This window comes from Corylus avellana, chromosome 4 (assembly GCF_965113065.1).
Source record: "Corylus avellana chromosome 4, dhCorAvel1.hap1.2, whole genome shotgun sequence".
Taxonomy (NCBI): Eukaryota; Viridiplantae; Streptophyta; class Magnoliopsida; order Fagales; family Betulaceae; genus Corylus; species Corylus avellana.
The window spans coordinates 10,018,819-10,044,633 of NC_142493.1; the positions used below are offsets into that span (position 1 = coordinate 10,018,819).

The 25,815-nt window shown below is 39.0% G+C and overlaps 2 protein-coding genes across 3 annotated transcripts; one reads left to right on the forward strand and one right to left on the reverse strand.

The window, feature by feature from the left end:
- Positions 1-958: 958 nt before the first annotated feature.
- Positions 959-2,764, reverse strand: LOC132178543 (7-deoxyloganetin glucosyltransferase). Its single transcript, XM_059590981.2, has 2 exons — positions 2,102-2,764; positions 959-2,021 (listed from the first exon to the last, which is right to left on the reverse strand). The coding sequence occupies exons 1-2, from the start codon at positions 2,595-2,597 to the stop codon at positions 1,084-1,086; spliced, it is 1,434 nt and encodes a 477-aa protein (XP_059446964.2). The 5' UTR covers positions 2,598-2,764; the 3' UTR covers positions 959-1,083.
- A 10,489-nt stretch (positions 2,765-13,253) lies between these two features.
- Positions 13,254-24,418, forward strand: LOC148586267 (7-deoxyloganetin glucosyltransferase-like). 2 transcript variants are annotated; one of them, XM_088515212.1, is made up of 3 exons: positions 13,254-13,275; positions 22,899-23,396; positions 23,484-24,418. In XM_088515212.1, exons 1-3 carry the CDS (start codon positions 13,254-13,256, stop codon positions 24,416-24,418), a joined length of 1,455 nt encoding a protein of 484 aa, XP_088371338.1. The 2 variants fall into 2 exon arrangements, with proteins under 2 accessions (XP_088371338.1, XP_088371337.1); XM_088515211.1 differs by lacking the exon at positions 13,254-13,275 and having other exon boundaries at positions 22,880-23,396.
- Positions 24,419-25,815: the final 1,397 nt, after the last annotated feature.

The following is a 25,815-nucleotide window of genomic DNA, read 5'->3' on the forward strand; positions in this document are numbered from 1 at the left end:
ATATAATGGATGGAACATATTTTTAAAGTTAGTAAATAGTGAGATAAATTATTTAATTAAATAATTAGTATTTTAATTTTATTTCAGTAGTCATTGTGCTAAAGCAAATAGCCTAAACAACTTATTCATAAGTCAAGATAAGAAGTGCCGTAATTACTCAATCCATCCAAAATCCTTTTCAGTAGACAGTAACCATTGTTTGTGCTAAAGCAAATAGCCGAAACAACAAATTCAGAAGTCAAGATAAGCTGCCCAGTAATTGCTCAATCCATAGACTTCAAAAATCGGTGCATTGTGATAAAAATGGAGGTCAATCCCTCAGGCTTGCCCAAGACAGAGAAATTGAATGGAGCATCGCATCACGAAACTTGAGTAAAGCTAGAGTGTTTTATTTTTATTTTTATTTTTATTTAAGAGTTGATTGAAATTATCTCATAAGTATTATAAAAATATATATATATATATATATATATATATATAATTTTTAATATTTTTCTTTACCAGTTAAAGGTATTTTTGTCCTAATATATATAAAAAAACTTCACTTGACTTCATAAACTTTTATCGCATTTCTAATCACTCTCTTATTCTTTTGTTTTTTTTTAAAAAAAAAACAACTCTCAATTTAGTGTATAAATAACTTAGAAAAAGCGAAAAATACTTTTTACTACCTCAATCAACTGGAAGACTTGAAAAATATAAGGGCAGCTTTCTGGGCGAGCATTTTTATTGTAACAAAATTTGATTAATGTGTAAAAAAGTAAGAATATTTAGTATGAAATAGTGTAAAAAAAAAAAATTGTAATAATTTTTTAATTTAAATAGTAGTTAAAAATTATTAATGTGATAAAACAAATAAAAATATTGGGAAGTTGATTTTTTTTTTAAAAAAATAATACTGGGGCTATTAAGATATTTTGACAAACAGACCACAAATGACAAAATTTGCTACGTAAACAACAATGCCAATGTAGAGTAGAATATTAATTTTATCAAAACACACACTTGGAATTACGAATATAAAACAAGAGAAGAGCGGATAAAACCATGAGATCGAGTCAACCTGCTTCTTCTTTGTTTGGTTTAAACATTTCCGGCAAGGAGAACATCGGCAATCAACTTGTCCAAGTTCCGGTAAGAAGAACCACCAGGCTTGGCAGCCTCTTCTGCCTTATTCTTCCACTCCATTACCTTCCTCTTCATTTCTTTACCCTTATCACCTTCCATTAACTCCCTCACAAGCTTCTCAACAGCATCTCTCTTAACGTCATTATCTATCTCCATCCCAATGCCCCATTCGGTGCAAGAATACAGGCAGTTTATTTGTTGGTCGGCAAAGAAGGGCCAGGAGATGATCGGCACTCCGCCGCACACGCTTTCGATCGTTGAATTCCACCCGCTATGCGTCAAAAACCCTCCGATCGACGGGTGCATGAGGATTTCTTCTTGAGTACACCAACTTGCTAACATGCCCCTGTCTTTCGTTTCAGTAAGAAACTCGGGAGGAAGAACGGCTGAATCGCCGGCGACAAGATCAGGCCTTATAATCCACAAGAAGGGTTTCTCGGTGTTGGCAAGTCCCCAAGCAAACTCAATGAGTTGTTGCGGCGTCATGACCGTTATGCTGCCGAAATTCACGTACACTACGGAGTTGGGTTGTTTTGAATTTAGCCAATCCACACACCCCGGCTCTTCTTTCCATAAATTGGAGGCTATTGATTTCAGCCGTTGATCTTTGATCTGGTCAGCAAGCAATGGAAGTGGACCGATGGTGTAGGTGCGAGGAAGCAAAGAGGAAATACCCTCCAAAACATCATGTTCAAAGGCGTCAAACGTGTTCAAAATGATAGCTGAAGCTCTTGAAGCTCTCTCCACTTCAGTGATGATGAAGTTGAGCATGAAGTCTTTCTCATCTGTAGTTCTAATAAAGGTTGGATAATCACTCAGACGGATGCTTTTCATCCCGGGAATCCAATCGATCATTGTGGTTTCTAGATACCCATTTGTTAGATGGCTTGCATCTGTGAATCAAATGAAAACAAGCTATATATTATACGCCGGCGTATAGCTGGATATATAAATACACTTAAATATTACGTACCTTTGAGGGGAATTAAACCGCGTTCAACAAGATGGCGGCAATGCAAATAGGCCAAGGAGCCGCAGGCGCTAAGCGTCCAGAAAAGAACATTTGGAATTCCAAATTCTTCAGCAGCTTCGAGAGTGAATGCCATGGAACCATCGGAGACGATACAGGTCACAGGCGGCGCGTTGGAAGAGGAAGAGTCGTTGAGTTTGGAGAGGAGGTTGCGGAGTGGGACGAGGCAAGTCTTTGAGGTGGAATCGCAAAGAGCGGGGACGTCTTGGCTGACGTCGGCGTCGGAAGGCGGGAGGCCGTCGGGGATACTTTCAAAGCGGAAGTCCGGCAGGCCGTTGAGGGAGTTGGGGCCTCTGGATCTGAGTAAGCGTGTGTGGTTGTAATGGGTGTTGACAAAAGTGACGTGGAAGCCTTTGTGGTGGAGGAGTTTGGCCATCTTCAGCATCGGGTTTATGTGACCCTGAAATGGAAGCGGAATGCAGACGACATGAGGTTTCATTTTTCTCTCACGAACAAACAGATGGCCGGGGAAGAAAAATAGAAGGCTGGATCTTTCCCGGCGTTTTATACTATGGTTTTAATTTACTTTTTTTTTTTTCTTACCATAAATAAAAATAATAATAATTTTAGCTTTATGCTATAATAGGTAGAACTAGCCGGCAAGGCGGCAACTGTTGTTCGTTACCCGTCGAGGCTGAATGGTTTCGTTTCGAAGCCAAAAAGGCATATTGAAATCTCCAAATCAATAAATAAGAAAAAAGTACACATTATTTTCGAGCTGCCACATCAATGTTGATGTGGACGTCAATGTTACTCTCAAACCAATAAAAGAACGTCGGTTATGTTTGCTAACAGGCTGGGCTGGCATTGTTCCAGCTACAGCTACAGTGTCAATAACAAAAATTGACTTTTTCCTTTTTTTTTTTTTTTTTAAGCAAAATATTAAAAAAAAAAAAAAAAAAAAACAATGAGGAAAAATGGGTGGTGTTCCAGCCACCCCTTGGCCAAAATGGGATGACCGGACCACCCCATTTTTGGCCAAGGGGGTGGCTGGAGCCACCCCCTGGCCGATCTGGGGGTGGTTCATGGCCAAGGGGGTGGTCCGGCCATCCCCTTGGCCAAAAAAAAAAAGCGGACTGGGTGCATTTGGGGGTGGCCGAAACCACCCCCAGCCCCTTGGGGGTGGTCCGGCCACCCCCAAATGCACCCAGTCTTTTTTTTATTTTTTGGCCAAGGGAGTGGCCAGCCCCTTGGGGGTGGTCCGGCCACCCCCAAATGCACCCAGTCTTTTTTTTATTTTTTGGCCAAGGGGGTGGCCGGACCACTCCCTTGGCCATGGGGGTGGTTCAACCACCCCCAGATCGGCCAGGGGGTGGCTCCAGCCACCCCCTTGGCCAAAAATGGGGTGGTCCGGCCACCCCATTTTGGCCAAGGGGTGGCTGGAACACCACCCCTTTCTCCTCATTTTTTCTTCTTTTTTTTTTTTTCTTTTTTTTTAATATTTTGTTTTATTAAAAAAAAAAAAAAAAAAAGAGCAAAAAGTCAATTTTTGCTGCTGGCACTGTAGCTGGAAGCCTGGAACAGTGCCGTTCCAGCTACAGTGCCGGCCCGGCCTGTTCGCAAACATAGCCGTCAATATCTATGGACACGAGTAAAAAGACAAATATATATATATATATATATATATATATGACCTTACAAATTTTTGTTAGGACAAAAAATATTCTAATAAATTTGAAAAATAAAAAATAAAACAAAAAACATAAACTGAATTTTTTTTAGAAGCGAGTGAAAAAAAGAGAAGGATGATTTTAAGGGTGACTGAGCCATCTTTGAAATTAATGTTGTCACCGTATGTCGCTTGGAGGTAGATCTAGCATTAGAGTTTTGAGAAGGGGGGCAAAACAAAAAAACATAAAAAAAATTGGGCGGAGTAAAATTTTAATTTGACATTTTTCAAAAAAGACAACATTTTAAAGAGTAATGCTACAAGTTTTATTGTGTAATTCTCATGTCATTCCATAGATGTTGTGGCTCTTAAATATACCATTGAATTTATAATTTATCATTATTAAATTTTGATCAAATTATAATTTTTAAAGACACATTATTTTTAAAGTGATACAAAAAAGACTTATAAAACTACTCTATTTTAAATCCTGAAATCATGTTTGGAAATAAAATGCTCAATTGTGTCTGATTTTGTGTTGAAAACAAAACCCTGTTTTATTTTTTCGCATATAAATCGAAGAGGGCACTGAGGTTGGTCTTTGCAAAACCGAGATAAAGGCAAAGTTGAAATTGAATTTGAGACTAGAGTGAAAGAATTATCGGTATCAAGAACCTTTTTTTTTTTTTTTTTTTTTTTTTTTTTGGGAGTTTTATGAACTCCATCGCTAGGGAAGGATTCATTATGATGGGATAAGACTGGGTTACCATGTGCAAAATATTTAATTACTTTCTTAATCCACACAAGCATCTTTATATACAATGATTCATCAAAAGAGTAAACCAATTATTTATATAGATCTGACTATGATTGTTATACTAAAATCCTATGATCAATATTTTAAAAAAAGAAAAAAAATGTAAATAATTTTATATGATTAATCTCACGAGAGGTAGATACAGAACTCCTCCATGTGTGTACTAGCAAATTTAAATTAATGGGGGTGGGATTCTTCCAAGTGAAATTTCTTGCCAAATTCAATGAGGCTTCACGTTTCCCATTATACAAATTTTGCATTACTTTAAAACATGACAGAGCCTAGTTTCACATGCAGATGAATAAATAAATGCATGATTATTTTTGTACAAATAAGATATTTTATGAGTGAAAGTGCATTAATGTATTCCAGCTCCCAACCGTATACGTGGCCGACAAGCTGACAGATCATGTGGTGGGACAGAGGTTGAGTAATGAGGTGGGTCTCAACTAATCAATTCCCAAGCAGCCTAACTTTTGTCACTGGGACTCATTGCACCTTACTATTATGTCTATGTACGTGCTTGGTAAACAGTATAATGAATGTGATACCAAAGAATTAGATCATCTTTAGTTCAAGTTTATTTTAATAAGAGATTATTCAGTTATTTATTGTGAAGTATTTTTGTTTTATCAAAAAGTGAAAAAATAAAAATACCTTTCAAGTGTAATTAACTGGATACTATTCCGTTTATCTGAACATTTGAACAGGAAAAAATCCTAATCCACAAATAGGGTTGATTTGCTTATTCATTCATGACTACAAAATCATATATTGATTTTAAAAGAAAAATATAATTATTACACAAAATTCTTTAATTTTAAAAGAAATGCACATATATATAAGCAACAATATGTTGTTAGGGATAGTGTGATAAATCTCAATTATTTTGTAAGACATTTTGATTTAAATTGAATAAGGTTGTTTATTCACGAATGTATTTATGACTTATGAGCATTAGGCATATAACATATTGACATGTAAATGGTCCATATATTGTATTAAATATGGTTTATGGCTTAAGTAATGAGATTATCACATAAAATATCTTAAACCATAAGCCTTGTAGTTTACAATTTAATGTTCATAGTTAGCAATGAAATTGGATATTCCATTTGACAAAACTGTAACGCATTAATCATGATTTTTTATTTTGATCGTGTAAAGTAGTGATTTCATAATGATGTGTTAGTGCAGATACAACGCACTGATCAAACCATTGGAGTTATCATTCCTTTAAAACATTGTCATTAGGAATGATGTGAAACTTTGAGACGTCTTATGACATTAATTCTAAATCTTTAGAAGATCCTGGACTAAAAGGTAAAGCAAAGATCAAGCATTTTGAGAACTCCATTTTCAAGGAGGAATCCAAGTGTTTTAAGTAGATCAAAGAAATAACAAATTTCATATTAAGATGAATTTTATGTAATGATTATTCTTAGTCTTTAGCCAAGGCATTTTGTAAGATAAATTTAACACTAACTTGCGACAAGTCATGAGATGACCATTGTCACGACCATATTGAAACTAGTTATATTTTTTTTTTGGTTCTATCTTCAAGTAGTCTAAAGCCTATAAATAAATAGAGGAATCTGTGAGGCATAATATGTACTCTCACTCACAATTAGAGAATTGATTTTTCATTCTCTTGATGACCCACTCTCTTTGATCGTCTTCAATTATTGAAGAGAAAATTCAAAGTTATTAAGAATCCTAGATACAGTTGTGTGGTTGAAGGAAGAAGAAGAAAAAGATTTTTGTTGTTGTTTTTGCTCATAATTATCCAACGAGTGGTCGATTGCTACGTGTAAATGCTTCTCTTGTTCATTTATTTATTTATTTTTTGGTTAATAATTTTTTTTATATCTTTAATGTTTTTATTTATTTTTTTAAGTTTTAAAATAGGATAAAACTAGTACATCAAGTTTTGGAAAAGACTAAATTCTCACATCCGTTAATTTTCGTCAATTCTCCACTAACGAAAGTCCACATCATCGCCACACGTGTCCAACTTTTTTTTAAAAAAAATCCACGTCGGTTCGGTATAACATTAAACTTAAACAAAACATAAAAATAATTTTACATTTTTCCACAACCAAACCTGGCGGACAAAATGCCCATAGGCACACCACCAGAGCCACCGCCCAACCCATTCAAACACAAAAGAAAATCATTTGAAGCAGACACCACAAAATCCAAGAATGGCCAAAACTCATTAAATCAAGAATGGGATTGTGAGTAGTTCAGATTCCACGATAATGGAATATGTGGAATTTGTGAGTAGTTCAGAATATGATGTTGAGTAGTTCAGATTCTAGTTTTGTTTGATCCAAAAATCAATTGGCCATGGGTTGCAAAAGAGCGATGGGTTGCTGATTTGATTCTCAAAAACCGGCTTTTCATCTACCTCAAACTGGGTGGATTCCAACTGTGTGTCCTTTGGTGGAGTCCAGCAGAGTTCTTCGGTGGAGTCCGGCGGTGGCTTTCGACTGCTGCGTTTGGCGGAGGAGGAATGCCCATAGCCACTGCACAAAGCCACCATCTTTCGGATCACGATGATTTTTCGGTTTGGGTTGGTTTGTTTTGTTCCTTCAAGCATGTAAGATTCCAGCCATTTTTATCCGGATTCATGAGACCTCGTTTATTCAAAGCTTTGTAATTGTAATTTTTGTTGAATAGTTTCTTCTGGGCTGGGATGGAGAAATTGCTTGTGGTTGGGTATGGAGAAATTGCTTCCGGCGATGAAGAAGAAGCGAGGAAGAAGAAAGGGGGAAAAATGTCAAATTATTTCAATTTTTTGTTGAAGTTGAATGTTATACCGAACCGACGTGGATTTACCGTGGATTTTTTTTTTTAAAGGTGGACATGTGTCGTGATACTACGTGATTACGTGGTGATGACATGGACTTCTGTTAGTGGGGATTGACGGAAATTAACGGAGGTGGAGATTCAGTCTTTTTCAAAACTTGAGGTACTAGTTTTGTCATATCTTAAAGCCTTGAAAAAAAAAATAAAAACATTAAAGCCTAAGTACTAAAAATGTTATTAACCATTTTTTTTAATAGCATGATATCTCAATATTTTTATAAAGTCGATCTACGGATAATTTCATGGTGTAGTTGATGCACATGATCCCAGACTAGGAGATACACAATCATATTCTGTATCTCCTAGTCTGGTGAAAAAAATTATTCTCTCTAGGTTAACTCGTGGAGGAGGAGGAAATACTCTTCAGGTCTGGTTTTGTCTAGACAGTGAAAGGAGTTAGTTGGTTTGAAGGTGGTGGATTATAGTACGTCTAGAATGGCGGATGATCTTACAAAATTATGGGAAATTTTTCTCTTTTGGAGGAAGAATGTTTGGAGGTGGATATCAATGATCAATCATTGGTTGGGATTGTGTCTCGCGGCAAATCCTGTCTGGTAGGCAAACTGGTAGCGGATCGATTTGTAGGTAAAGAGATTATACGATCGACACTGGTGAGGGGATGGAGACCCACGGGCTCTACGTCTTTCACGGTGTTGGGGGATAATCTGTTTTTGGTGGAGTTTGAATATGATTGGGACAAAGTGAGGGTGTTGGAAGGGCGCCCATGGGTCTTTGACGGGAACCTGTTTTCAGTAGAAGAGTTTGATGGAGTTACTCCCCCAACGACAATTCCATTTGAAAAGGCAGCATTCTGGGTATGTATGTTCAATCTGCCGTTGGCTTGCATGGGTACTGCAGTGGGTCACCAGATTGGATCTACTATGGGGGTTGTGGAGGAGGTTGAGACGGACATGGACGGAATTGGGTGGGGACCTTATTTACGCGTGAGAATTACATTGGATCTTACGAAACCTTTATCTAGAGGAAGGATACTGAAACTATTGGGCAAATCTGTGTTGGTGGCGTTTAAATATGAACGACTTCCCCATATTTGCTTTCATTGTTGTGTTATCCGCCATAGGGCAGCAAGGTGTTTGAAGAAAACGGGAACAAGGTTCAATGAAGCATCGACACAATATGGACCTTGGATGAGGGTGAATCCGTATGGAAAGCGTATGGAGAGGGGAAGAGCTAAACCAAAGGAAGGAAATGGTGATGATTCGTTTCAACCACATTTTTCAGAAAGTAAGGAACAAGCACGTCAATCACGGAGGGTGGAGTGGGAATGGAGCATGATAAGAATTCCATGTCGGCACATCTTTCCGACGGAGAAGATCGGGTACAGAGGCAGTTTCCAGACGGTGGACAGGAATCAGTTTTGGCCGAAGATGGTGGAGATCATGCTTCAAAATCCGAAAATTTGGGAATGAAGGGTGACATTTTAGTCCACCTGGCGAAAACACATTCGGGTATGGAGAGTAGTTTTGGGAGTCCAAAGCGCGGGAGTGCAATGTCTAAGTTTCCTCGTCTCCTTGATGAGCCCTTGATAGACACGTTTGCTGGAGTTAAAAGAGGAGTGATTGGGGGTACAACAGTAATTATGCAGGACCAAACTCATGACTTGTGGGGAGGAGAGAGTCCATGTGGTGGACCCATGCAATACCATTTGACCCATATTATAAATAGTTGTGAGGGGGACCAGGGTGGTGATAATGGGCTCAGGGGTTGATAGAAGGAGTATTGTATCGAAGAGAACTTGGCTTGGGCATAGTGGGGGACACAAGTGGCAAACAAGGAACAGATGGCTTAACTCAGAATCCATGCATCATTTCTGTGAAGGGAGGGGATACTACTGGACATGGCTCCCAAAACTGGAAAAGAAAGGCACGGGCTAGTCAGCATCCGATTTCGGAGGAAAGCGGGCTATGGCAGGGGGGAAAGAGAAAGGCTACAGACGATGGAGGAGAAATATTGGAGGAGAGGAGTTCGAAAGTGATGGTACGAGAACTTTCAATGGTTCGGGATAAGGAGAAGAAACTTATGAGTGGTTCGGGGAGGGCGGTGGCTGTTAAGCAGCCCCACCGACCGCCATGATTCTCTTAAGCTGGAACTGCCGGGGGTTTGAGAACCCTCGGACAGTTCGTGACCTTTGTCGTTTGGTGAAGGTTAAGAAGCCCAATTTGGTTTTCCTCATGGAAAGTAAATTACGTAGTACCAAAATGGAGCGGATATGTTTGAAGACGGGTTTTAAAAGTATGCTTGTACTGGACTGTGTGGGGAGAAGTGGAGGTCTAGCTTTGATGTGGAATGACGAATTGGAGGTAGAGATCCAAAATTATAGCTGGCGCCACATTAATGCAAAGATAACGACTACACCAGAGAGGATACCATGGAAATTTACTGGTTTTTATGGCCATCCGGAACCGTGGAAGAGGCACGAAGCATGGAGTTTATTACGTCACATTAAGGCTTTTGAGCCGGAACCATGGGTGTATGCTGGTGATTATAACGAAATCATTGATTTATCTGAGAAAGCTGGTGGTATTGGGCGGCCCATGGGATTAATGGAGGATTTTAGAACAACACTGGAATTCTGTGGGTTACATGATCTAGGCTTCCGGGGACCAAAGTACACATGGACCAATTGTAGAGAGGGAGAGGAGTTTATCCAAGAAAGACTGGATAGGGTCATGGCGACATCCACTTGGTGTGAAATATATCCTGCAGTAGAAATTAACGTGGAAGTGGCGGTCGGTTCGGATCATACGCCGTTAATTATGCCGGTTCATGGCAGGGGGGGTCGGAGTAAATGCAAACGGGGATTTATGTATGAAGCCCATTGGGGAATGGAACCTGAATGCACGAAGGAGGTCCAACGAGTATGGCATGAAAAATCCAATACAATGGGCAGATGGCATAAAATTCATGAAAAGTTGGGGAAATGTAAGAAATGTTTGCTTCGTTGGCAGAGGGTTAATGGGTCCAGCTTTACAAGTATGATGGAACAAAAAGCAAAACAATTAGTTGCACTGCAAGGGGAGGATCAGGGACCTCAGCGGCAGAAGATCCAGCAAATACAACGAGAGCTACATGCAATTATGGAGAAAGAAGATTTACATTGGCAATAATGATCCAAAGAGAATTGGCTCAAAAACGGAGACCGTAATACCAAGTTTTTCCATGCTTGCGCTAACCAAAGGCAAAAGAGGAATGTGGTTCAATGTATTAAGGATGAGCTGGGAAGGGTATGTGAGACTCAAGAAACAATAGGAGCTGCTTTCAAACAGTACTATGGGAAATTATTCACAAATGAAGCTAGGGGGAATATGTCCAAATGCCTTTCGGCTGTAGCTAGCAGGGTAACATCAGAGATGAATGTGGCTTTATTAAAAGTTTTTACCATGGAGGAGATTGGGGCTGCTCTTAATCAAATGGCTCCTCTCAAGGCACCAGGGCCAGATGGGTTTTCTGTTAGCTTTTATCAAAAGCACTGGGCCACAATGGGAAAGGAGGTTCGTGATGCTATAATTGAAACTCTAAATTCTGGTTGTTTGAATACAGAAATTAATTCCACCTATATAGCACTTATTCCGAAGGTGAAAGACCCCTCATCTGTTAGTGATTTTCGTCCTATAAGCTTATGCAATGTGATATATAAGCTTATATCCAAGGTGCTTGCAAACCGATTGAAGGTAGTGTTGCCTACCATTATCTCCCAAAACCAAAGTGCGTTTCTTCCAAGAAGACTAATCGCTGATAACATTTTGGTTGCTTATGAGACTTTGCACACTATGCACTCAAGGATGTGGGGTAAGGAAGGTTTTATGGCGGTAAAGCTCGATATGATCAAGGTTTATGATAGGGTAGAGTGGAGGTTCTTGGAGGCGGTTATGAAGAAAATGGGGTTTGATGATAGATGGGTTCGACTTATTATGATGTGTGTCACCTCAGTTAATTATAAAGTTTTGGTGAATGGAACCCCTATGGGAAACATCATTCCCTCCAAAGGAATTTGGCAAGGGGATCCAATTTCACCATACTTGTTCCTAATTTGTGCCGAGGCCCTTAGTGCTCTTTTGGTAAAGGCAGATAGTAAGGGTACTTTAACGGGAGTCCCAACTTCTAAGAAAGGTCCTAGAATTAATCATTTGTTTTTCGCCGATGATAGTTTACTCTTTTGCAAAGCTAATTCTCAGCATTGGAAAAGAATGTCTAGGATTTTACAGATTTATGAAGATGCTTCAGGCCAAAAACTGAACAAGGAGAAAACTTCAATATTTTTTAGTAGGAACACGGAGCAAATGAAAAAGAGACAGATATTGGAGTTGACAGGTGTCCCCGAAAACCACCGTTTTGATACTTATCTTGGGTTACCGGCGTTAGTTGGAAAGTCAAGGTCTCAAGCTTTCAAAGGTATTAAGGATAGGAAATGGAAGCGACTTCAGGACTGGAAATTGAAATTCCTTTCCCAAGCAGGGAAAGAAATCTTGTTGAAAGCCATGATTCAGGCCATACCTACATATAGTATGAGTATCTTTATGCTTCCAAAATGTTTGAATTCATAAATTAACACTTTGATGCAGAAGTTTTGGTGGAGACAACATAATAGGGATTCAGGCATTCACTGGATGAGCTGGAATAAGTTGGGGCTTCCTAAAGCTAAAGGAGGGATGGGATTTAGAGAGTTATCTTGCTTTAATAAGGCCTCACTGGCAAAGGAAGTATGGAGGGTAATCCAATCACCGAATAGTCTTACTACCAGGATCTTGCAATCGAAATATTTTTGGAAGGGTTCCATTCTAGATGCAAAATTGGGTTCAAAACCTTCATTCGCTTGGCGAAGTATTTATGGGGCTATTGATCTTTGTAAGGAAGGGCTGCTTTGGCGCATTGGTGATGGAAAGACGGTGAGGATTTGGGGAGATAAGTGGCTCCCATTACCATCTACGTTTGCTGTCCATTCCCCACCAAGACACCTGGAGGTGACATCAAGAGTTCACGAGCTTATAGACCCGAATATACAGTGGTGGAATTTCCGAGTGTTGAACGAAAATTTTTCTGCTAAGGAGGTTAATGCAATTTCATCCATTCCTTTTAGCTTCAATAAACAGCCGGATGCGATGATCTGGAGGGGAACAGAGACAGGTATATTTTCTGTACGTAGTGCATATCATTTGGCCAAAGAGATGGAGATGAAGGATATTCCGGAGGGCTCTAGGAAGGTGGACAAAACTGATATATGGCAGGTTATTTGGAGCTTGAGTATACCAAATGCCGAGAAAAATTTTATTTGGCGGGCCTGTCAAAATATTTTGCCTACTAAGGAGAACCTTTTAGTGCGAAAGGTGGTAACTAATTCTCTTTGCCCCATATGTAAAATTGAGGATGAATATGCTTCCCATATTTTATGGGAATGTCCTTCAGCAACAGATGTTTAGGGTGTGTGTGATCGAGGATTCCAGAAATGCACAGTTACGAGGAAAGAATTCCGGAAGGTGGCTGAGTTTATATTGGAGAAATTTGGGACAGAAAAATTTGCTTTGTTTGTTGGAATTTCTCGACGAATCTGGTTTCGCAGGAATGCAGTGGTTCATGGGGGGGAGTTTAAACATCCAAATGAAATTGTAAGGAAAACATACCAAGCTATGGAAGATTTAAAAAATGCTCATTCAACATTGGAACCTTTGGCCAATACTGGGGTCGAAGCTCATACAAGGGTCAAATGGTGTGCACCTCCAGCTGGTTGTCTTAAAGCAAATTGGGATGTTGCTATAGATCGTGAAGCAGGTAGAGTTGGTATGGGAGTCATGGTTCGGGACTGTGAAGGAAGAGTGAAGGTAGCAAAAAGTCTTACAAAGTTGGGTCATATAGATCCTACTATTGGGGAGGCGATGGCTGCTTTCCAGGCTGTAAGTTTCTGTCAAGCTCTAGGAGTGCCAACTCTCATTTTGGAAGGTGATGCTTTGAGAGTAGTGAAGGCTCTCAATTCTAGGGACACTGATCATAGCAAAATGGGCCATATTGTGGAAGATACAAGGCAGCTGCTACAATCAATTCCACATTGGTCTTGCTATCATGCGAAGAGAGAGGCCAATTATGTGGCACATACTTTGGCAAAGCATGCAACCTGCCAAATCGTAGATAGGACCTGGGGGGAGGATATTCCATTTTTATCTGTGATATTATCTTGATGGAGCATTTTGCTCTATCTTCACTGTTTTGATTATTAATGATATGGTAATACCTATTCCAAAAAAAAAAAAAAAAGTGCACCATTTTATTTATTTATTATTTTTATTAGGAAAAACTTTACTTACCCTCAAATTTTTCAGCACTTTAGTAATTATACTTCTAAAGTTTAAAAGATTACAATGTTAAGTTCCCATGCATGTTTCAAAATTTTGCAATATTATTCCTACTGTTAAAGTTTAGGCCCCGTTTAGTTTGTGGAATAGGTATTCCCTTAGGAAAAGAAATAGGTATTACTGAGAATAAAAGAGGTTGAAATGGAATAATTATTCAAATTCTTTAGTTTGGTAATAATACATATGATCTAATTGGAATTGAATCAAAATTACTAAAAACCCCCACATTATTTTATTTTATTTTTTCAATTCATATTAGAAAAAAAAAATAAAAAAAAACCTTAATAAAACCTTAAAAATAGTGGGTGGCCGACCACCCCAATAGAACCGACCGGGGGTGGTGCGACCACCCTTGGAGTGGGTGGCCACGGCCACCTCCAACAACTTGCGGGGGTGGTCGTGGCCACCTTAGGGCTAGAGGGCTTCTGGGGTGGCCGCGACCACCCCAGAGGAGCTCCAGGGGTGGCCCCGGCCACCCTTGGTGCAGATATGGGGTGGTTGTCGGCCACGGGCCACCCCTAGAGTAGATCTAGGGTGGCTGTCGGCCACCCCCTTTAATTTCTATTATTATTATTTTTTTTTAAGTTTAAAATAAAATAAAAAATTATAAGGGGTTTTTTTTGAAAAATCTATTCCATTCTATAAGGAATAGCTATTCCTTTTTAGAGGAATAGCTATTTCTGTGTATCTGGGATTAGTCGTTTCCATGGAAATACTATTTTTAGGAATAGACTCATACCAAACAAAAGAATGACTATCCTATAGGAATAGCCCATTCTATTATATAGGTCTATTCCGCAAACCAAACAGACCCTTAGCGTTAAATCAGATGGTAAACATGTGCAATGCCTTTTGTACCCTTATAAAACTAATAAAAATATAGAAATAACATTTAGATTTTATGGCAACCTAAAACTTTTTTCAAACAAAAGGTTTATCTCTTTCCTTTATTTATAACATAATAGCCTTTAAATACATAAATTATTACAATATTTTTAGAGTTGAGTTAAGTCAATCGACTCTTATAAAAATATAAAACCTAATAAAACTACTATTGACATATTACGGAAACACTTTTATATGAGAATAAAATAAGGACTAACATGAAAATAACATAAAGATAAAACCAAATAATGACACACACAATCAAATGATAAAATTGGTCCTTGTACTCCAAAACGAAACTATGAGAGAGTGTATTGATTGCATAAGAGTAGCACGTATTACGGAAGACAAAACCAAATAATGACTGATTCATCGATCAATACTCTTATGAAAATATGAAACCTAATAAGACTATTAGTGAACATATTAGGGAAACACTCTTACATGAGAATAAAAAAAGGAAAAAATATAATTTAGCCCCCCAAATTATCAGCCATTTGCGATTTAGCCTCCAGATGTTAAAAAAGTAATAAAGTAGCCCCCAAACTACCAACTAGTTGCAATTTAGCTACTCTGTTAGTCATCCGTCAAATAGGATGAAAAATTCAATACGATATCGTTTTGGCAAGGTTACGTTACTAAAATGCCATTTTGGAAAAAAAAAATCAATTTTAAAAAGGGTTTAGGAAGTGATGTCATTTTCACTATAGTCCCTAATCACCAAGCAGCTTTGTTTCTTCATTTTCACTCTCAGTGTTTTCGTGCTTGTTTGGATTTCATGGCGATGTGGCAAAGGCAGCGGGTTCTTGGCAAGGGAATGTATGTCACGGTGTTCTTGGTTGAACCCGGTGACCCCACGGCTCCACCGATAGCCGTTAAGACGTGCCCACTTGAGAAGTCGTTCTCCCTCCTGTTGGAGGAAAGAGTGTTGGCACAACTGCGCAGTTGTCCATATATTGTTTCTTGCCTTGGGAGTTCACTCACCGTCGAAGAAGGTACCGGACTCTACATCTATATCTTGAATATGTGGCCGGAGGTACTCTTGAAGATTTGATCAAGAAAGAGTTGAGTTTGTGCGAATGGGACATGCGCCGATATGTGCGTATTTAGTAAGAGGGCATTCGTGACCAACCTAAAAGACCAATCCAAACCTCACTCTCTCTGTTCTACGATGAACTCCCTCCTGTTCATGTGCACAAGCTATTTGTCCAATTCTAGGCACTGTAAGAACCGATTCTCTGATTCAATCAAATATCCCAAAGGCCGATGAAAGCCCCCCCAATTGCAAGAAGGCTATTTCAACGATTGGAATGCTTCCTTCCTCGATTGATGAGGCCTAAGGAGTGCCTTTTGTGCTTTGTTTGCCAGTTAGTTTTGCGTATCAATTCCTTGCTTTCCTTCCCCATCTTGAAGTTCAGTTCCAAGCCTTAGGTGAGAGGTTGTATGGAGAAGAAAACGAAAAAACGAAGCTGTTGTGACGTCGTTTCCTAAACCCTTTTTAAAATTGATTTTTTTAAAAAGGGCATTTTAGTAACTTAACCTTGGATGTCGTATTGAATTTTCAATCATATTTGACGGTGATGACTAATAGAGTGGCCAAATTGCAACTGGTTAGTAGTTTGGGGGGGCTAAATTGCAAATGACTGGTAGTTTGGGAGGCTAAATTATATTTTTCCCATAAAAAAATGACTAACATGAAAATAACATAAAGACAAAACCAAATAATGACACAATAATTTTTAAAATTTAGAAGATAGAAGAAAGACCGAAAATGATGAGTAGCAAGTCTCAAATATTATATATATTCAGAATAAAAATTCTTGCATAGAGCTTGTTAATTTATTCCTAATTGGACACAAACTTGGAAGAAATTTGCTCCAACTTATTCTAATAAATATCAACTATCTTGTAACATTGCTCATGCATCATTTTCTCAAAAAAATCAACGTAAAAATATTCTCAATTTGTTTTTCACTTTTTATATTACATTATTCACTTTTTATTACTATTTAAATAAAAAAACTCTATAAAATAATAATTTTTTTTCACCTTTTAATACAAAAAATTTTAAATTTTATAGTACATCAATTATTTTGGACCAATGCAAAAATGCTTTGCTAGACTAGGCCGAACAGTTGTTTGATCCACGGAAAGAGAACAACTGCCTTGAAAATACGTGTTCAGACAGTAAAACAAAATGCAAATCAATGCATCTTTTTAGAGAGCAAATTAATAGGAAAAACCAAAACACGAAGGTTATTCTTGAAAAAAAAAAAAAAAAATTCCCACAAGTAAGGGTGGGTATTGGTTATAACGGTACCGATAACTCTATTTTCGATAATTAACTGAAATTATCGATTAATTTGGTCAATTAATGGATAACATTTGGATAATAAATTATTTCAAAAATTTCGGTTAATAACGGTTCAGATAATCGGTTACCGTCAGACCACCACCATGCAACCCACGAGCCTCCAATGTTGCAGTACCGAGCAACCCATGACCACGAGGCTCCGACGATGCACCACTGACAAGTAGAGTCAAACCACACTGCCACAGACTCACGACAGAAGAGGAATACGATGACGACAGAGCTAGAGAGAGACGGTCGGGAGCTGAGAGTGATGAGAGAGGCGTCCTACGGGATATGCAAGGACAAAGGACCACACTTGTACCCCTTGAGACCAATGAAGGAAGACTAGCGTAGGCATCTCAACTTCTTCCTTAAAAATTGATCCCAACACTTCAAACGCTTGTGGTCGTGGCAACTCAGAAGGTGGGTTCTCTTTTGTCTCACCAGCATGTTCGTATGAGTAAGAATGCAAGGAAAACTTGCTTTTAGGAGGAATACTTTCTACTGCTTTCTCATTGAACTTAAATAGAGAAGAGTTACAATTGTAGTTGATCACATCAAGCTAAAAAGATAAGCATTGATGTGATAAGGTATCTATCTACGCTAATTAATACAAGAGGATTAATTACAATCGATCACAAGAGGTGTGATCGAATACAAATAGATTACTTAAATGTTACCTGTTTGTATTATAAAAGATAAGTAAGAGTGGTAAGTGTCCCAGTAGGAGTAGGAAGTTTACGGCGGCTGGTTGTCCTCTGGCACTACGATCGAGCGCTCTAGTGATTGCGCTCGATCGCCCTCAAACTGGTTTTGCACTCTGGTACTCTTAGGTACTGTGATCGAGCACTTAAGTGATTGTGCTCGAACCCCTTGGGTGCTCTAGTATTTTCTGGTACTGCGATCGAGCGCTTAAGTAATTGTGCTCGATCGTCCACGGGATGCTCACAGTGTACTTCCTTAACAGCCCCTCTCAAACTAATGGGAGGAGAGGTGACCATTAGTTTGTCTCTAAGGAATAGAAACCTTGTGGATGTGAGACCTTTTGTGAACATGTCTGCACATTGATCAGCTGTTGAGATATAAGATGCTGCCAGGTCTTTGTGAAGTATCTTCTCTCTGATGAAGTGATAATCAACCTCTATGTGTTTGGTTCGAGCATGATAGATAGGCTTAGAAGCTAGGGCAATGGCTCCTAAGTTGTCACACCATAATCGAGGAGGTTTTTGGAGCACAATATGTAACTCTTTGATAAGCATTCTTAACCAAGAGATTTCAGCATTAGTAATAACCATTGCTCTATATTCTGCTTCTGTGTTGGACCTAGATACAACTGGTTGCTTCTTAGCATGCCAGGAGATTAAGTTATTCCCAAAAAATACATAGTAGCCTGTAGTAGATCTTCTGTCAAGTGGATCACCAGCCCAATCTGAGTCATAGTAGGCCTGTATTTGGAGTAGTCCAGGAGTAAAATGCAGACCATGATCTGGAGTCCCTTTGAGATATCTGAGAACTCTTTTTGCAGCTTGAAGATGAGAAGTTGTGGGACAATGTAGAAACTAACAAAGTTTATTGACAGTATAGGCAATGCTTGGTCTAGTAAGAGTACAATATTGCAATATTGCAAGGCTCCAACAATGTGTCTGTAGGCCGTGGGATATGGGAGAGCATCACCATCCAGCTTTGTCATCTTCTGCCCTGAGGTGCAAGGAGCTGCAAAAGGCTTAGCTCCAGGCATGTTGACTCGTGTAAGAAGATCAACTATGTATTTGCTTTGATTGAGATGTAGTCCTGTCTTGTCTCTCAAAACATGAATGCCAAGAAAGTAGGACAGGCAGCCTAAGTCTTTGAGTTTGAATTCTTGCTGCAAACTAGAAATTATTGATGCAATGACAGTGGAATCAGTGCCAGTGATTATAATGTCATCAACATATATTAGGATAAATAGATGTACTGAATCTCGATGAAGTATGAAGAGGGATGTGTCTACTAAGGAGCCAATGAATCCCAGGTGGAGTAGAGCCTGTGAGAGTCGATAAAACCAAGCCTTAGGTGCTTGTTTGAGACCATAGAGAGCCTTTTTGAGCTTGCATACATGACCAGGGAGCTTACTGTCCACGAAACCAGTAGGTTGTTCCATAAATACTTCCTCAGATAAGTGACCATGTAGAAATGCATTAGATACATCCAGTTGTTTGAGTGGCCAGTTGTAATGCATTGCTAGAGAGATAAGTATGCGTATAGTGGCTGGTTTAATGACTGGAATGAAATTCTCCTGATAGTCTATTCCATCTCTCTGTTGAGAACCTTTAGCCATAAGTCTAGCTTTGTACCTCTCAATTGAGCCATCTGAATGCTGTTTCACCTTGTACACCCATTTGTTCTTGATAATATTGCGGTTTGGTGGTTTAGGACAGAGGGATCAAGTGCCATTATCTTGAAGAGCTTGGATTTCACTTTCCATAGCAGAAAACCATTGAGGTATGGGAGTAGCTTTAGCAAAGGTAGTGGGAACTAGAGGGAGGATAAAGCTTGTCATGGCCTTGAGAGGATTTTTGGTGGATTTAAGAGAGTGGTATAGTTTGTAGTCTGGAAAAATTTTAGGTTTGGAGAGTTCCGTCATTGATCTGGTAATCATATGTGGAGATGAGGCATCATTAGAGAGGATAGTAGAGTTAGGCTGAGGTGCTGCAGCTAAAGAGAGTTCATCAGGGTTGAAAATGGATGTAGGAGATTGAGCAGGTGACTGAATGATGAGAGATGCATCCTAAGATATGTTGCTGTCATTTGGAAATGGTGATGAGGATGGCGTGTTGTTTGAGAAACAGGGGCAGGGAGGGGGGGGGGGGGGATGATATGACAGTGGTATTATCATTGATAGATAGATGAGAGGGAATATCATCCATACTTACTGGTTTTGGTGATGAAGCATGAATAGAAATGAATTGAGAGGGATCAAGAACAATACCTGACTTGGGAGAATCAACCTTTGCAGGGGTAGTTGTGGCTGCTCCACCCTTAGCAGGAACAACACTTCATCAAATGCTACATGTCTGGAAACATAAGTTCGGTTGGAGATGGGATCAAGGCATTTGTATCCTTTTTGGTTTGGGCTATAACCTAAAAATACACATTACTTGCTTCTAAACTCTAATTTGTGTTTGGTGTAAGGTTTTAATAGAGGATAGGAAGCACAACCAAAAGTTTTCAAGAGAATATAGTCAGGTGCTTTTTGAAATAGTTTGAGAAAAGGACTGAAGTTTTTGAGAGTAGGTTTAGGTAGTTTGTTTATAAGGTAAACTAAGGTACTAACAACTTCTACCCAATACTTTGAAGGAAGATGTGAATGTGCTAAAAGACTAAGGCCAGTTTCTATGTCATGTCTATGCTTTCTTTCTCAATGCCATTCTGTTGGGAAGTGTGTGGGCAGGTTAACCTATAAAGAATTCCATTGGTAGATTGGAAGCTAAGAAATTTGTTTTTGAGGTGTATTCTCCACCACCATCAGTTTGGAGTTGTTTGATTTTGAGATTGAAGTAATTTTCAACAAGGCATTTTAATTTGACAAATGTTTCAAACACATCAGATTTGTGTTTAAGAGTGAGCAACCATGTATATCTTGAAAAATCATCTATGAAAGAACATAGCAAGTGCTTCCATTTATTGATTTAATTGGGGAAATCCATACATCACGATGAATAAGCTTTAAAGGAGCATGATAAATTCTAATAGACTTAGAAAAAACTAATTGTTTGCTCTTGCCTAACTGACAAGGAGCACAAAAGGACTGACTCTACTTGGAAGGTGATGTTGGCTGAGGATATGCTGCATAATAGGTTGGCTGGGGTGACCTAATCAATTGTGCCATATTGAGGAAGACACTTTGACTCCAATGTAACAAGTGAGGGCACTTAATTTGTTTTTGGTGAAGTACTGTAGCTGGATAGGGTAGAGACCATCCTTACTGGCTCCTTGCAAAAGGATCCTTCCCGCGACGTTTTCCTTAATCAAAAAATAGGTTGCTATTAATTCAAACATACAATTGTTATCATAGCAGAATTTGTTTATTGAAAGAAGATTTGCAGCAGCATCAGGACAATGTAGAATGTCATTAAGGTAAAGTTAGGAGTTTGAGGTGAGAAATGAGAGGAACCAGTGTGGGAGATACCAAGCCCACTATTATTATCTATTGCCACTATCTCATTCCCATTGTATGGTTCCTGTATGGTCAGTTTGCCCAAATCAAGTGTGATACGGATGTTAGCCCCACTGTTTGCTAGCTAGTGATCTTCATCTTGGATAGCCTTGGCTTGGGATACCATGGTAGCAAGATCTGATGGTGGATGGCGCCCTTGGAAAGCATAGTCCATTCGATGGAAGCAATCTAAAGCTTGGTGATTAACTCTACCACATATTTGACAAGGAATCCTGTTGGATGAGCCTGGATTGGAAGGTGGGGCATTGGTGAAGTTGTTGGGTTGTCCTTTGGTGAAGTTGCTGGGTGGTGTTCTGGTGAAGTTGCTGGGTGGTCTAGAATAAGGTCTGCCTTGAGAGAAGCCAGCAGTAGAATTGTAGGGTTTCTTCTGAGAAAAGTTCCTGGATGGAGGGGATTGCCTTTGAAAGCTGTTGTTGTGCTTGGCTGGTGATTTCTAAGACAACAAAGCAAAGGAGGTGTGCTCAGTAGTGGCTGTTTGATACTCCAAGAGCTGTTCATGTCCTAGAAGTTGGGATTGAAATTCTTCAAGGGTCATTGACTTATCCGTGGTATGCATGGCAAAAGTCATGACAAAGACATTGTAGGTAGGGCTCAATTCTCCAATGATGTAGGAGATTAGATCATCATCTATAATTGAATTACCAGCAATAGCTAGCTGGTCAGAGAGAGACCTTGTTGTACGTATGAACTTAGCGCAAGTCTTGGAACCTTGCCTTAGGGTTTGCAATTGTCATTTGAGTTGTGTGACATGAGATCTTGATGGTGAGGCATAGCGGGTAGCCAAAATTGTCCAAACTTGGGTTGATGTTTTGCAACCATAGACTGTGGGAACAACTTGAGTGGTCAAAGTTGCAATGAACCAGCTAAGTATGCACTGGTCCTTCTTTTCCCAAAGAGTGTACTCTGGGTTTAATACTTCAGGTAGTGTTTTGTCAAAAGGAGGGATGGGTTTTGTGAAAAAAAAGAATCATTTTGTATTTTTTTTTAAATATCAAATAAAAGAAGGACCAAAAATAGATATTATTGCTTTAGACATTTTTTTCATTGCTATTTAGTGTTTTTTTTTTTTTTTTTTTTTTTAGGCAAAAGTTGGACTAAAGGACCATCTCGGTCTTTAGGCAAACAACATGAATATCCTGTGATTAAAAATAAATCCAAATAGTCAAAAAATAAAATTGTGAAACTCCATGGGTAAATAAAGTATTTAATCTTAATAAAAAACAAAATGATGATTTTTATCATTTCTTTTAAACAAAAGTCAACATACGCATGCGCATGCGCTAAGTCATGGACCATGGTGAAGAGCAAATGACAGTTGGAATACTTATTTCTTTAATCCAAAGACAAAAATCTGCTTTTGTTTTATCTCATCGTCCCTTTATTTGTATTGTCCGGCGGGTATCATGCGCAGGTATCTGTGTTTGCACATGTAAGATTAATTTTTTTAAGGGAAAAAAAAAAAAAAGAAGAATAAAATTAAACAGAAAAGAAAAAGCTTAGTTGTGATCGACAGTTTGGCTACAAAAGGCCTGGAAAAACCCAGCTTTCTCTGAAAGAAGTCCGATTTTGCTTCCCTGTTTGTGAGTGCGTGAGAAAGAGAGAAAAATGAGTTCCATTTCGGAAGGGATTAGACCTCATGTTGTTTGCGTTCCATATCCAGCCCAGGGTCACATAAACCCAATGCTCAAGCTAGCGAAAATCCTCCACCATAAAGGCTTTCATGTTACTTTTGTCAACACTCATTACAATCATAGGCGCTTACTCAAGTCCCGAGGTTCCGATTCTCTCGACGGCTTGTCGGACTTCCGCTTTGAAATCATCCCCGACGGCCTCCCGCCTTCGGACGCTGATGTCACCCAAGACATCCCCGCTCTTTGCGATTCCACCTCAAAGACTTGTCTTGTCCCACTCCGCAACCTCCTCTCCAAACTCAACGACGCTTCCTCTTCCAACGCGCCGCCTGTGACGTGTATCATTTCTGACGGTGCCATGGCATTCACTCTCGAAGCTGCTGAAGAATTTGGAATTCCAAATGTTATTTTCTGGACGCCTAGCGCCTGCGGCTTCTTGGCTTATATGCACTGCCGCCATCTTGTTGAACGAGGTTTAACTCCCCTCAAAGGTAACACGCTCGCTGACATTAATACTATTTATCCAGTTATACGCCGGCGTTTAATATATAGCTTGTTTTCATTTGATTCACATGCAGATGCAAGCTATCTAACAAATGGGTATTTAGAAACCGCAATCGATTGGATTCCCGGGATGAAAAACATCCGTCTGAAGGATTATCCGAGTTTCATTAGAACTACAGATGAGAATGACGTCATGCTCCACTTCATCATCCGTGAAGTGGAGAGAGCTTCAAAAGCTTCAGCTACCATTTTGAACACGTTCGACCACTTCGAACAAGATGTTTTGGAGGGTATTTCCTCTTTGCTTCCGCGCATCTACACCGTCGGTCCACTTCCATTGCTTGCTGACCAGATCAAAGATCAACGGCTGAAATCAATAGCCTCCAATCTATGGAAAGAAGAGCCTGGATGTGTGGAGTGGCTGAATTCAAAACAACCCAAATCTGTAGTTTATGTAAATTTCGGCAGCATCACTGTCATGACGCCTCAACAACTCATTGAGTTTGCTTGGGGATTAGGCAACAGTGAGAAACACTTCTTGTGGATTATAAGGCCTGATCTTGTTGCCGGCGATTCAGCTGTTCTTCCTCCCGAGTTTCTTACAGAAACGAAAGATAGAGGCATGCTAGCAAGTTGGTGTCCTCAAGAAGAAATCCTCAAGCACCCCTCTATTGGAGGGTTTTTAACGCATAGCGGATGGAATTCAGTGCTTGAAAGTGTGTGTGGTGGAGTGCCAATGATCTCATGGCCCTTTTTTGCCGAGCAACAGACAAATTGCAGGTATTCTTGCACTGAATGGGGCATTGGGATGGAGATAGATAATGATGTTAAGAGAGATGATGTTGAGAAGCTTGTGAGGGAGTTAATGGAGGGTGATAAAGGTAAAGAAATGAAGAGGAAAGTAATGGAGTGGAAGAGTAAGGCAGAAGAGGCTGCCAAGCCTGGTGGTTCTTCTTACCAGAACTTGGACAAGTTGATTGCTGATGTTCTCCTTGCTGGAAATGTTTAAACCAAACAGAAGAAGCAAATAATTGGCTCTTCCCTTGTTATGGGTCGATCCTTCTACATATATATTTGTAATATTCTATTTCCATTTTATCTAGGCTACTATGGTTCCGGCGGCAGTTTTGGCTTTATTTTCTTATAGACTAATTTTGATTAGTTTATCTTTTGATATGTATTTTTTTTTTTTTTTAATGTATACGTAATACCACGAAATTTATCTTATAAAATAACGGATAATCTCAATATCCAGGAGAAGGGGGATTTTCAATATTTGTAAGACCAACATGGAGTTGAGTAGATGAACTAAATTTGATAGATGGTAAGAATGACTAGTTAATGATATAGCAAGCCAAGTGGAGAGAAGCCACACTATTTTAGATGCCGATACTTCAATAAGTGAAATAAACAAAATTGTTGTAAGGTATTATAGAATGATAAGATATGGAGATTTTAAAAGTAGTTTCATGATTTTTGGACACTTGTGGAAGGAGTGTTGTTATTTTTAGAAAGTGCAAGTATCAAAGCAGAAATTTCCGACAAACTAAATCATAGGCAATTCGGATGACTTTTAAGGTATCAAAAAGTTCTGAGTTGTTGTAATTTTTGGATATGTTGTAGACGTGTAAATAAGGAAAATTGCAAGCTAAATTTCATATCATTCGGAGTAAAATTAAAAAAATATTATGATTTTTTTAAGCTTGAATAGGTTACAAACAGTTAATAGAACTCGAAATTTATTGAATTATTTTAGTAGATTAATGATCTTATTAGGCCACTATTTTTTGGATATGTTGTACTGTTGTAGTAAGAAAAAAAGTTTAGGCCCATTAGGGATTAATTCTAAATTTTATAACTACATTTTGGGACAAAAACAAAAACATGAGAAGAAGATGAGCTGGAATGATTACTATACAAAGTTATTTTAGGACAGGAGTTAAATTCGTGGACAGCAAAGTTACTATACAAAGGTTGCAATTCCTTTTGTATAAACACGTGGACAGCAAATTAATCCATAAAAAGTTGTATATTTTGACAGCAAGACTACCTACAAGAATGGTGTGTCAAGATCCATGGAGGAATTCTTCTCAGCTTGACCAAATTGGCTTGATGGCAAATAACACCACTTGTCATCGTGCATGTAGGAGCTGGTTCCGGGCTCGCGAAGTAACACTCTCATCATCCCTTAGCAACCAAATCAAAAGAGAGAGAAGGGAGAGACAAACCGAGAGAGAAGGAGTGATAGAGAGAGGAGAAAAGGGGAAGAAAAAAATAGTGAAGAGAAGAAAGGGGAAGAGCGGATGAACCAGGGAAGGAGAAGGAAGAGAAATCAAGGAGACTATTTATCTCTCTCATGTCATGCTGTGTTTACTCTTTTAAGTTTCGGTTATTCTCTCTTGAATT